General features: G+C 40.8%; 2 protein-coding genes across 2 annotated transcripts in view; both read left to right on the top strand.

The window, feature by feature from the left end:
* The window catches only part of SLC35D2 (solute carrier family 35 member D2), a 31,232-nt gene extending 23,928 nt beyond the window's left edge, over positions 1 to 7,304 (top strand). The window contains 3 exon segments of the mRNA XM_084629076.1: positions 711 to 793; positions 1,518 to 1,595; positions 1,597 to 7,304. Of these exon segments, the coding sequence (XP_084485202.1) occupies positions 711 to 793; positions 1,518 to 1,595; positions 1,597 to 1,618 (183 nt within the window). The 3' untranslated portion in view covers positions 1,619 to 7,304.
* Positions 7,305 to 9,464: 2,160 nt separating this feature from the next.
* The window catches only part of HSD17B3 (hydroxysteroid 17-beta dehydrogenase 3), a 28,042-nt gene continuing 23,982 nt past the window's right edge, over positions 9,465 to 13,524 (top strand). Inside the window, exons 1-2 of the mRNA XM_084629087.1 lie at positions 9,465 to 9,650; positions 12,762 to 12,808. Coding sequence (XP_084485213.1) covers positions 9,497 to 9,650; positions 12,762 to 12,808 — 201 coding nt within the window. The 5' untranslated portion in view covers positions 9,465 to 9,496. The remainder of the gene's footprint in view (positions 9,651 to 12,761; positions 12,809 to 13,524) is intronic.

Raw genomic sequence — 13,524 nt, forward strand, 5'->3', positions numbered from 1 at the left:
TACCTAATCCATGTTAGCGAACTTGACTTAAAATGGCAGTGAAAACATGGCGATTTAGCTTTTAACTCAGGTTAGCAGTGCGAGTTAGAGCCTAAAGGGGAGGCTAGCATTGAACTTGAGCTTCTAGCCCAAATTAAAGGCTGAGTTGCTGCTGCATCTTCACTGCTATTTTAACCTGAGTTAAGAATACACCATTTTGCTGTGAAGAGGAACCCTCCTTATATCGCAAAAAGTAGCATCCATTTTTGGGGGGAGAGAGGGACAATTTGTGCCTACAGTTGAATAGCCAGTGCAAATATGAATACCTGCACTTCTACACAATTGCAGACATAAATCAAGAAGCTATAGACACAGATGCTGAGATTTTCACCTGAAAAAGAGAGGTTGGGCTCAGCTGAAAATGTACCCTGCAAAAAAGGGACATAGCAAAGTATTAAAGAAATAGTCCTTGGAATTTCCGGTCCTTCAAAAACATTCTACCCGAATCAGCTTGTAGTGAATTGTCCCATATTTGGGAAAATGATGAATGTTTATTATATATTATTGTTTTTACATTATCAGTAAACTTGCCACACTGTGAAACTGATTTTAGTAATAGTTTTTGAAGTGAGAACAGCTAAACGTGTTCAAAAGCAAATTGACTTGATGACATTTAAGATCTCAGAGGCTAAAATTGTTTAGTAAATGCATGGCTTTTAATTTCTTTTCAGAATATATCCATCGCTTATATTGGAATGTTGGTTGGTGGAGACTACATATTCTCTATATTAAACTTTATAGGGCTAAATATTTGGTAAGTGAAATCTGAATGATCTTCATTGGGTGAAACTGAGAAACTATTCCTTAATGAGGACTAGTGTGTTTTTGTTTCAGCTGGCCAATTTGGCTGAGGTAATTGTGAAACCTGTGACTGGGCAAGTGCTAGATGTTGCCTCAGGATGTAAAATTCATTTGGTTCAGTTCTAATTTTTATGTCTATTTATGTTTGTTTCTGTATATTTATTTTGTCATGTTAAGATTGTACTTATGTAGATATGCCTACCATTTTACTACTGGGAGCTGTAGCTCATTAGTTTTTATGAGCAGAGGTGGGTCTTGTCAGTTTGGGGAGAAGCCATCTAAGGAAACTCCAAGTATTGCAGGAAATGGGAATGTTGATTCAATGAGATGTGCTCATTCCTGTAACTTGTTACTGAATCTGTGTGCCAGGATGGTGTACTTTCAGTAGGAGTAATCATTCTTCATTTCCAGTTCTTAAAATCTGTTGTGTTACCTGCATCCCACCCCATATGGGTGCTATAGAGTGGTTATTTATTGATTTCCCCCATATAGTCAGGGCCAGATTCTCTGCTCATGTAAATCAGTGTAGCTCTACACTATATAAATTTACACCAGCTGAGAATCTGGCTCTCTGTCTGTAAAGCACTTTGAAATCTTTTGGAAGGAAAGTTGTTATATGTATATATGATTTTTGTCAGCAAGTATCCCTGATCCTGTGTCTGCTCTCTCTTCTTTAGCATGGCAGGAGGACTGAGATATTCATTTTTAACATTACGAGACCACAAGAAACCTAAGCAGCCTACAGATGAAGAAAACGTGTCTTGATTCAAAGAGCTAGCAAAAATGAATAATGTGAAAGGCAGTGAAGATGCAAGCCCACTAAACAGCACTGCCACAAAGTTAATCAAGCACCTGCAGCAGGAATGTATCTGAAATGAGAAAAATCTACCTCAGTAACCATTGTGCACAGACATCTTATAGGCTCAGAAGTGTTCTTACACACAGCGTCACAACTTATTTTTGTTTTATAACCAAGCTTCACTTATAATATGGGAACATCTATCCAAAGTAATTGGCTAGTTGTGACCGTCTTTATTCTTGCTATTGACAATATTTGTACTCAGCCAAATCTTAAATTTCTTGCTCAGTTTTCATCAATCCTTGTGAGGCAAAACTCCCACAAAGACAATGGGGGCTTGATTCATTTCTGTCCAGTACTGTAGCAGATCACCAGCGTGGCACCTCTTGCTGGTCGTCCAGGAATTAGCTCTCTCAGGACTGGAGCACTATCTATGGGCCGGTGGCTCGCCCTCTGTTACCTATTCTCTGCAGTCCCTTTATCTCCACCACATATAGGCCTCACTCCCTCTCAGACCACAGTGCCCCTTATCTTGGGGTGCTGCCCCTCACCCAGAGAACCCCACTCCCCTGAGCCCACCTCGCCTCAGTGACCCACTGCCAGTCTTCATCTAGCCCCTTTACGCAGGGGCAAACTGCAGTGTGCAATGGCCACTCATCATTGGCTAGGGGGCTGGACCTGCTCTCTTTTCCTGCAGCCCCTGTACCTCAGGCCTTCCTGTCAGGCCTCAGCCTAGGAGGTCACCAGGCCTGAGCTTCCCAGCTCAGCCTGCCCTTTCCCCAGCACTGCTCTGTTGAAGGTACCCTGTGCTTCCAGGCAGCCCGGTCCTTCCCACCCCAAGGCTGAAGTAAGACTGCCTGCCTCCTAGATCACAGTCCTTTTTATACCAGCCCTACAGGGCCCTGACAGCAAGGCCTTTGCCTGGGGATTTGCCAGGCCAGAGCTCCCCCAGCTCCTCCTGCCCTTCCCCAGCACTACACTGTCCAGCGTACCCTTTTCCTCTTTCAGGCAGCCAGATCCATCTCTCTCCAAGGCTGGAGAAAGACTGACTGCCTTCTGGCCCTACAGCCCTTTTATAGGGCCCAGCCTGGCCCTGATTAGCTGCCTCATAGCCTTTCCTGGTTGGCTCTCAGCCCCAGCCCTCTCCAAGGGCTGGCTTTTAACCCTTTCAGGCCTGGAGCGGTGTGACCACCCTGCTACATGTACCTTGTGGACTTATTTACACCTACAAAGAGGGTATACAATGCTACCAAATCAAAATGGTTTTACACCCACTTTGCACTAGTATAAATGACTGCACAACTGGATCCTGGCACACTACAAAAGCAATTTTTCCTCTCTTGGTATTGATACGTCCTCATCAATTATTGGGAGTGGACCAACCTGACTGAATTGGCCTTGTCAGCACTGGTTCCCCACTTGTAAAGTAACTCCTTTCTCTTCATATGCCAATATACTGTATTTATGCCTGTATCTGCAATTTTCACTCCATGCATCTGAAGAAGTAGGGTTTTTTACCCAGAAAAGCTTATGCCCAAATAAATCTGTTAGTCTTTAAGGTGCCACCGGACTCCTCATTGTTTTTGTGGATACTGACTAGCACAGCTACCCCTCTGATACTTGAATCCTGGGTGTTCCTGTATAAGGAGTGATTGAAATCTGAATAAGGAACTCAGGGTACAGTCCAGTATGTTTTGAAAAAGGAGTTCTCTCTTATCCTACCAATTCTCTGCTTCATTCATTCAAAGAAGCTATCATCCTCTGTGGTATCACAGTCTGTTGCCACAATCATGATTGTTTTGTCATAAGTGGATTATTCTGACTTTCTGCTGGATCAAATGAAAGGAAGAGAAGGGAAGCGAGAGAAATATTTATTGTTTAAAGAGAAATACCTTGGCTGATTAGCCAGTACTGCATGGAAAAATCTGAGAGAGACCAGAAAGGGAAATTCATTTCTGTTCAGGTATGCATACTTAGATATCAAAGGTTCCCCTCTGCACATTGTTTGTCAGCGCGTAGCTTGGAACAATACAGAGCAAATGCAATTACTGTGCACTGACTGGAGCAGAAAAAAATCAATGGCACACTGAAGACTGACTTTAAGCAATAATGTTTCATTGATGCAGAATTGTTGATGTTCCACGGTGTACCATGTACATAATAATAGTTGAAATCATCTAGAATATCTGGTTTTGTTCTGTATTCTAAACTCAGACTGTGTTCCCAAAGATTCACTAAGGAGGGGAGGATAGTCCAGTAGTTGAAGTACAAACTTGAAATTGGGTGAGCTGAGGTCTGTTCTTGCTTCTGTCATAGATGTTGGACAATAATATAACTGCTGTCTGTCTTTTCTTATCTGAAAAGGCAGAAAATATATATTTACCTACATCATATAGTTAAGTTCATCAATTTTTACAAAGCATTTGAAATCCTCAGATGGTGCCATGGGGTGTACAGTGATTATTAGGGTTCTCAATTTCAGATATGCACGAGCCAAGTTATGATTTTCTGTTGAAATCATGAGAAGTGTTGAAGTTTCACAAGATTTTGACATGGAACCAGGTAGATCTGGATAGTATTGATTGACTGAGTTTCAGTTTGAGATTTGAGGTTCAAACTCAGCAAAACTTGGGGAGTGCAAACCCATGTGGACCATAGGAAGTGGCATTCTGAGTCAGCTGCAGTCCAGTATCCTCTCTGACAGTGGCCAGTACCAAATGTTTCAGAGGAAGTTGTCAGAATCCCACAGTCTGCAAATGTGGGATATCTGCCGGTCTCACCCTGATCTCTAATAGATAGAGGTTGGCTTAAGCACTGAAGCATAAAGTTCCTAAATGTTTGTTTGTCATTAATTATAACTCTGGATATTCTTGATAGCCATGTAATTATCCACTCTCTTTTTGAATCATAAGTTCTTGGCCACAATGACTTCCTGCGGCAAGAAGTTCCACAGCTTAAATCAGGTGTTGTGTGAAAAAAGTATTTCCTTTTATTGGTTTGAATTTCCCATCTTTTTAGTTTCATTCACTGTCCCCTTGTTCTCTTGTTGTGAGATAGGGAGAACAGAAGCCCCGCTCTACCTTCTCTATACAACTTGCTCTTTTATACACTATAATTCCAGTTATCCAAATACTGTTTTTCAAAAAATCCTAGTTTATCCGAATCCACAGTGTGGCCCCCCATGTAGCTCTATCTTAGTGAATCACCCACTGATAAGTTCTCAATTAGCCTCTTAACACCCGCTAGCACTACTCAACAGCTTTATATCTGTATAGCGGTTCTTAGTGGTTATTGCAACTAGTGAGATCTAATCTTGTTTGCACAGCTTGGCAGGACAATGTAAAAAAAAATATGTGTGTGTGTTAGGATCTCAAGCAGCAAGTACACATTCTCAAGGTCCTAGGCCTGGCCTACACCTAAAACTTGGTCAGCCTACTCCCCTAGGTCAACCTACTCCCCTATGTGGACGTGGCTAGGTCAACAGAAGGATTCTTCCATCCATCTACCTACTGCCTCTCAGAGGGGTGGATAACTACATAGATGGAAAAAAATCCCTTCTGTTGATATAGGAAGCATCCACACTATGGCACTATAGTGGCACAGCTGCAGCATTTCTACCCCTAGAAATATCAGCATTACTGCCTGTGTTCCCTGTATTTCTGTATCTGTGAAACTGCAGCTCAGAATAGCATTTCTGTTAATCTGAATGCCCAGTTATCTGAAAGTTTTGGATGTACCCCAGGCCAGTCAAATAAACGGGAGTGTATCGTATGCTTCATGCCCCCATTTATCCATTTCCTTTCTAAGGTCTGTAGATCAAACCAAAAATAGTGTTTGTGTGAAGCTTTGTAAAGTGAAACCACTGCATTTTGAATAGTTCAAAGAACAGCCTAAGAGCTTGTCTACACAGCTAAGTCAATAAGTTTCACTATACTGGTATTATTATATTGGCATAGCTATCCCAGCAAATTTCCCTGTGCAGACAAGCCCTAATCCAGAAACCAGTATGTGATCTTTCCATCTCCATTCTGTGAGCTGTTAAAGAAAAGCACAACAGGTATTGAAATGCCGTTTTATCATTATAATGTTCAAACAACACCCTGGTATTTTGTTAGTATTAGAGAACCATGTATTATGAATGTAGATTTAAAACATCCCCTGAAGTTTGGGAGGCATTTGTTTCCATGGTTATGTTTCAGCCTAGAAAAACGGAGGCCATTTGCAAAAACCAGAGCCAGGTTTGGATTTTAAACCCCACAGGTTGGGGGTGTTAGATTCAGCATTTGGACTCTGGTCCATCTCTAGTCAGTGTATTTGCTAACTTAATTTAAAATATAAGCCATGCTGCTTGATTGTTGAAATCTTTTTTGCAGGGTATTTAACCTGCTGATGAATAGTTTTTAGCATGAAACTGAAAATTACCTCAAATTCTCACAGGTACTGTATAACCCTTTTCTGCCAGCCCTACATCTAGACTGGAGAGCAAAGAGCTTCTCCCCACTCAAGATCAAACACATCCTTGCATTCCCAGGACCTGTACTGTCGTTAGGGCAAGCGTCTCGAAAATGAGGAGAGCAGAGACACTGCACCTTCCCCAAACGTGGTACAGTTGGTCTCTTTCTAGCTGTGCAAGGTATTTTGCCTGCTAGAGATACAATATCGTTCATCACTCCTGCTGGGTGATGCAGCCCTGCACTTCCACTGTCTGCAGTTGAGGCTACATACCATGACCAAGCCCATATTGTAATTCTACCTTTCATATCCCAATCCAGAAAGCAGCTATGACTAGATTGTTTGTTTTCTGGTTAAACTAATTTCCCTTAGGGCTTGTTGACCTGGTAGGTTACTGTGCAGTAAACCAGGGTGTGGATCCACAGTTTCCAAGTTGATTGCACAGTAATGTCCCACATGGACACTCCTACAGTGCACGGAGGTTAAAAGTAAAAGCCTGTGGCTGGCCCATGACAGCTGACCTGGGCTCGGGCGAAGGAACTGTTTAACTGCAGTGTAGACCTTCGGGCTCAGGCTGGAGCCTGTGCTCTAGGCCCTGTGAGTGAAGAGGGTCCTAGAGCTCGGGCTGCAGCCCAAGCCTGAATGTCTGCTTCACAATTAAATAGCCCCTTAGCCTGAGCCCTGTGAGCTCGAGTCAGTTGACCCAGGGCAGCCACAGGTTTTCAGTTGCAGTGTAGACATACCCCAAAAGTCTCAGAGTGTGACTTGGTATACTACTACTTGAAAGCATGTTCATCACTTTCACTTTTACTTTCTGGCTATTATGATCTCGTACAATTCTGCCAATTCAGGGAAATACTTTAATTTTTAAAAATGTTTTCTTTTATATTTTAAAAAATTCTTGAACATTTTTCTGTTCCCGGTGTCTAGTAAAACTTCCTTTGCCCCACCACTACCACCAGAATTTTGGGGCCTAAACTACCTGACAATTCAACTTTAAGTAGGTGGCAGGATGGCTTTCACCGATAATCAGAGGGTTAGCACAGAAGTGGGATTACAGCACTGCTTGATGTTTAGCAATTGTAACTACTGAAATGAGGCACACTTAGAAAGAGACCCTCAAGGAAAACAGCTATGTTCAACTTGGTATGTGGCTTAATTCTGCAATATTGTTTGCTGTATGCTTGTAAATACATAAATGAAATTATTGTTACTATTTTTGTATTTTTATTATTGGGTGCAGAGGGAAGATACTTCTAAGTCACAAGTGAACCCTAGGTCAAATGCATTACAGTAAAAAAACACATAATCATAGCTGAAGTAATTTTAATTAGCCAATTGTGCATACCAGGCTTCTGATAAAGGCTTTGAATTTTGGGTTGCTTAGCTAAAGTACAAACCTTGATCATTCTTATACATATGTATGTTTTATTAATCAAAGTAGATGTAAAAGATCATTAAGAAATTAAGACAATAATGTAGGATGTCAAAACTTATCAAGAAGAAATCAAATCCCAAATCTAATCACACAGTGGCAAACAATAATCTACTATTTTCTTTCTATATAGAAAATTTTTATCCCTAATTCTAGTGCTTATCCATTTGCCAGTCAAGTTTTAGATCAGTGAAAGCTACAGGAATGTCAGGGACTGTTCAATCAAATGTAATTCTTAAGTTAGAAATGTAAACAAATATTGAATTATTGAAATGCTAATTAAATTCAGAATTATTTTGACAGATATTGGTAACTTTACATATCTCACCCCAAAGTATCCATTTACTATATCAAAACTAATTCTAATGTCTCTTGCCATACACTAGTAGATAACCCTACTCTTAGTTTTATACAAACTCATAGGTTGTTTTAACCAAGCGTTAAGGTGTTTTGTAAACTCTTAGAACTCACTGCTCTAATCTTTCTCTTTTTGCGGACAGGCCAAGATTTTAAAAAATAGGTGCCCAATTTTAGGCTTCTAAGTCCATATTTAGGTACCTAAACAAATGGCCTGATTTTTCCAAAGTGTTAAGCAGCTGTATGCTTAGCACGTCTGAAAATCAGGCCACATGTTTAGGTAACTGTAGGGAAAGATTCTGTACATAGAGCTTGGATAAGCAGTGACTGGGTAAGGAAGGACATTATAATTGGACAAATATTTATAGGTTGTAAAGATCAAGGATGGATAAGAATTGATTGTCATAGTATTAGCAGTAATTGGATGAGAGCAAGAAAAGGAAAACTGATGCTGAATATCAGGAGACACTTTCTGACAGTACAACCTGTAAACAGTTGTTGTAAACTGAGTCCCAGAAAAGGGAAATCCCCAAGGTCACTGTCAGTCATTGGCAGAGCTGGAACTAGACCCTAAGAGTCCTGAGGCTCATGTTCCAGATCTGTCAGCAAGAAAGACAGCATGTTTAAGAAGGATGAATTCAAACTGGAACAGGTACAGAGAAGGCTACTAGGATGATCCGAGGAATGGAAAACCTGTCTTATGAAAGGAGACTCAAGGAGCTTGTCTTGTTTAGCCTATCCAAAAGAAGGTTGAGAGGAGAGATGATTGCTCTCTATGAATATATCAGAGGGATAAATACCGGGGAGGGAGAGGAATTATTTAAGCTCAGTACCAATGTGGACACAAGAACAAATGGATATAAACTGGCCATCGGGAAGTTTAGACTTGAAATTAGACGAAGGCTTCTAACCATCAGAGGAGTGAAGTTCTGGAATAGTCTTCCAAGGGAAGCAGTGGGGGCAAAAGACCTATCTGGCTTCAAGATTAAACTCGATAAGTTTATGGAGGAGATGGTATGATGGGATAACATGATTTTGCAATTAATTGATCATTGACTATTCATGGTAAACAGGCCCAATGGCCTGTGATGGGATGTTAGATGGGGTGGGATCTGAGTTACTACAGAGAATTCTTTCCTGGGTATCTGGCTGGTGAATCTTGCCCACATGCTCAGGGTTCAGCTGATTGCCATATTTGGGGTCGGGAAGGAATTTTAGTTTGTCCAGCAGCAAAAGATCTGGATGTGAATGTCCCCCAAATTTGAAGGTGTTCTCATCCAGGGTTTTGGGTTAGGCCCATCTTTAGTCTCTATGAAAATTCTTTTTTGTTCCTGGATGTTTTCCCAAAAAAGGAACCTTGTCTAAAACAGGTATTAGAAATCCTAGTTTGGTTTTATTTTTTCCAGTAATTTACCAATCTGAGTGTAGTATAGGGAAATTACTTTAATCTAAACCCTTGGCACTCAGTGGGGAAAAAAAAAATCACATGACCCAGTGGATTTGATTAGACTGTACACTTCTCTGCCAATGCTCAGAGAGTAGAAGTGAGCTAGGAGGCAGTTAAGGGGAAGATAGTGTTGGTATTTCATCCAAGCTCACTGGATCTGTTCACAATGGAAGAGTTCCAACAGCAACTTCTCGCTCTTTTTGGGGGTCTAATTTGTCTGTTTACTCTGGTGAAATGCATTAGATTTTTGAAGTATTTTTTCCCACGTATATGGAATGCTTTGCCTCAATCTTTCTTTCAGTCAATGGGAGAATGGGCAGGTAATGGAATTTTCTTCACATTTTTATTGCTATAATTGAGTGATGAATTTCTGTGTTATTAATCATGAGTGGTTCTCCCCCTAACCCTCTTAAGAACTAAGCTTGTAACTTTTGCTGGGGGGGCGGGGGGTTCCACTGATTTTAGTTTTTATGAACCAGACATTTCAGTGTACTTGGGAATACAAGAAAATAATCAGAATGGTATCAAACACCATATGTTCTTTTTTTAAATACATATATATGGAATTTAACTCCCTCCTCATCCTTCCCTATACTGCACACATCCCAGTTCTATCACCTTTTCTCTGCTGGAAGTGCTTTAGTTTTATAATATTGCCTATATCCTTAGTTTCCTGATATAGCATTTATGAAGCAACTAATTTACCATGAACATCTGTCCCCATCCTCTGAAGGTAGTTTCCTATGTTCATGATAACTTGGTTCCCATGTAATTTGCCTGAAGTGGCTACCTGTCAATAATAATATCATTGACATCCACATTTACAGTAGACTCAAAACTTGGCTGCTCCATTTTAAAGGTACCACATGTCCTCAAAAGAAGAATATTGGTGTTTAAAAATAAAACATTTTCTTGATATTTAATGCAGAGATTTTTTTTTTAGGGTTGTTAAACTGCTAGCATTAAGCAGGATTGAGGATTTATTGCAGTTTCTGAATTCCTGTATTACAAGTGTCACAGATGAGGTTACTTAATAACAAGATGCCATCATTAGCATCAAATACCAACTTTGGTGTAAACACCTTCCCCTCCAGATTGCAGTCTCAAGAGCCTGGTCTCATTTACTTCAATGGGAGTAGATCACATCTCACTGTACATGTTACATTTTGTTATTGATGGGTGGCATCCACCCCTTTTCAGAAGGCCAGCACAATGCCCAGTCACTACTGAATAACCTGTAAACCCTATAATGAAGAATTAAGTGGGACTTCAGTGGGGCACAAGTCTAGTGCTGACTCTCTGCGTGGGGAGTGGATTTCATTAAGTGGAAGTTCTCTGGTTGAAATCCTGACCCCATTTAAGTCAATGGGCTCAATGAAGATTGGTAGGTTTATTTAAACAGTTCACTGCATCACATGAAGCAGGATATTCTAAGGCACTAGAATTAAAATTGGCAGATCTAGACCTGTCAAGTCTGCTGCTCTGCCCAGAAGACTATGGCTTTTTAATTATTGGTCTGCTGGGAAACCTAACCAATCACTGCTTGTTTTGTTGAAGGGCTCCTGGCTCCATATGACATAGGGGAGTGATGTGTGTATTAACAGCTAATCTTGGCATTAAAAACTCTCTCTTATAATTCAGGCTACCCAAATCCATATTTTCCAGAGACTCTCACAAAACAAAATCCTTTAATGCTCATAGTCATTTCATTCCATTTATTATGAAAACTTCTTGGGGCCACCTGGGAATTGTTCACTTTGTTCCCTATGGTCAGATTGTTTATATGGCACCCAACGCATTCTAGTTGCTGGGTCCCTGCACCAAGGATATTTCAAGCCAAATGAAGAGATGATGAGAAGTGTGAAGACAAAATTGAAGAGAATGGGTAGGAGAGTGGAGGGAGAAGGGTTGCACATACATGATGGCAAATTTGATTTGGTTGTGGTCTATGTATGTCCTGCTTGGGGATCGTAGCATCTTTAAAGTTGTTCTCTAAAAAATTAAGATATTGTATTTTAAGGTTTGGTGGGGTAGAAGTGGATTAGATGGGACTGGAGTGGTGGGGAAGGATTTGCCAGAGCAAAGGAGCATGGAGGAGACACTAAAGGGAAGATGGAGGCAAAAAGAGAGGGATGCAAGGGGACCGGGAGATGAGGATGAGGAACAGGAGAATGAATGGAAAGGGTCATAGTACTCAATGGTGCGGTCCGTGAGCAGAACGTGATAGTGCAAGAGGGGTGGTCCAAGACTGTGGGGAATAGTGGGGATTGGCAGGCCTGGATTCACTCCCTGCATCCTCTGCACTAGCTGGAGACTGGGGGAACTACACCTGCTACTGTGATTTACAGGCCACCTAGGCAGGGTATGTCTTACTGCAATGAATAATCCACAGCTGGCCTGGGTCAGCTAACTAAGGCTTAGGCTGCGGGGCTATAAAATTGTGCTGTAGTCATTCAGGCTTAAACTGGAGTCTGGGCTCTGAGACCCTGCAAGGCGGGATGTGCCAGTGTCCAAACTGCTGCAGTGCAATTTTACAGCCCACAGCCTGAGTCCGAGTCAGCTAACCCAGGCCAGCTGCAGGGTGTTTTATTGCAGTGTAAACATACCTGTAGGCTGGTCTGAGCCATGTAGAGTGGGGAAGAGGCAAAGGGCCTGGCATGCTACTCAGCTCCGGTTGTGTCTAGGGTGGGGAGAAGTTGAGAGGGGCAGGACCAGATTCATTCATTGCACCTTTTGGTTTTGCTACTAGTTGTGAGGAGGAAACTCTGTGGCATTTTTATAGGTCACCTGAAGACTCCTCCGGGCTGGTGGTATTCATGACAGGTACTTAAACATGGGATAAGGCTGGAATTTTCAAGAGATCCACCTCCCATTACTTTCAATCAGGTTGTGCGCCTAACTGCCCCATTGTGCCACTGAAAAATCTCTGAGAGATTAGAACATTTTGCTCAAATTCTTTTGCAGAAAAAAATTGAGTCTATTGGTTTGGTTTGGTATCCTGACTCAGTTTCTCCATCTATAATGGGGATAATACTGATCTAACTACCTAATAGGGTTGCTATAAGGATTAATCAGTCAATGTTATTAAAATACCTTGACATTGAAAAGAGCTAAATAAGGTGATAATTATACTTATTGGCATTGTGACTTTTTCAACTAAATGAAATATCTAGAATGAAACACCATTGGTACAAATTATTGTTCTGCTTGCACTTTAAGGGGAATTATAAGCCATACTTTCTGTACAATGTGTTTAATCACTGATTAGTGGAAGCAGGTTCCTTGGAGAAAAACTAAAAAGAGACTAAAGTTTGCACTTTTAGCCCAGCTCTTTGAGCACTGGCCATTAGTGTTTAGGAAATTCTGAAACAAAAAGATTGAATAATGAAAGGACGAACAAAAGAAGGTTATAAATTTATTTTTCCCCCTAGTGGTCACAGGAGCAGGAGATGGAATTGGAAAAGCATATTCCCTTGAGGTAAGTAAAGCATCTATAAAATCAAATATTGGTGAATGGGAAATATTGGTGAATGGGAAATTTCCTCCCTTCCAACATTCTCTGCAACTTAGTAAACTGATTCTACAGTTAAGAACATTATATGCTTAGGGACCTAATCTTTCTTCTGTGTATGTGCATAACTCATGTTATCACTTAGAGATATGATATTCACTTTCAAAATTAGAAGAATGACATGAAATAGCCCCAACTGCTTCCATAGTGCCAAGAAAATCAAAGGGAAATACTGAGTGATCCTAAAGATTTAACGCATTCTGTAATAATTATATAGTATAAACTTTAGGAGACAGTATAGTCTAATAGACTAGGTTTGGGACTGGAAAATCTATTGACCTGGGTTCCATTCTCAATTAACCTGCTGTTTGGTTTTGAGCAAGTCACTTATGCCAAGTATTTCAAACTTGGGTGCCTAACCTTAAACACAAATTTGAAAGTGTTGGCCTTAACCTTTTTGCCTCAATTTCCCCAGTTTTAATACTGGGATAATAATATCTACCTCACAGGGGTGACTATTTAATAGCAGTGCCAACTCCCACAATTTTATTGTGAGTTCCATGCTGAATTACTTAATGCCCCTGCTCCTGGAAACAAATGTTTGTGACAGAATCTCAGTTTTAATTGAAATTTTTTTTCTAGCCCTCATGGTTACAGAGAAAAGCTTGAAAATGTTATCTGAT

This window comes from Lepidochelys olivacea (genome assembly GCF_965140295.1).
Source record: "Lepidochelys olivacea isolate rLepOli2 genome assembly, chromosome: 5".
Taxonomy (NCBI): domain Eukaryota; kingdom Metazoa; phylum Chordata; order Testudines; family Cheloniidae; genus Lepidochelys; species Lepidochelys olivacea.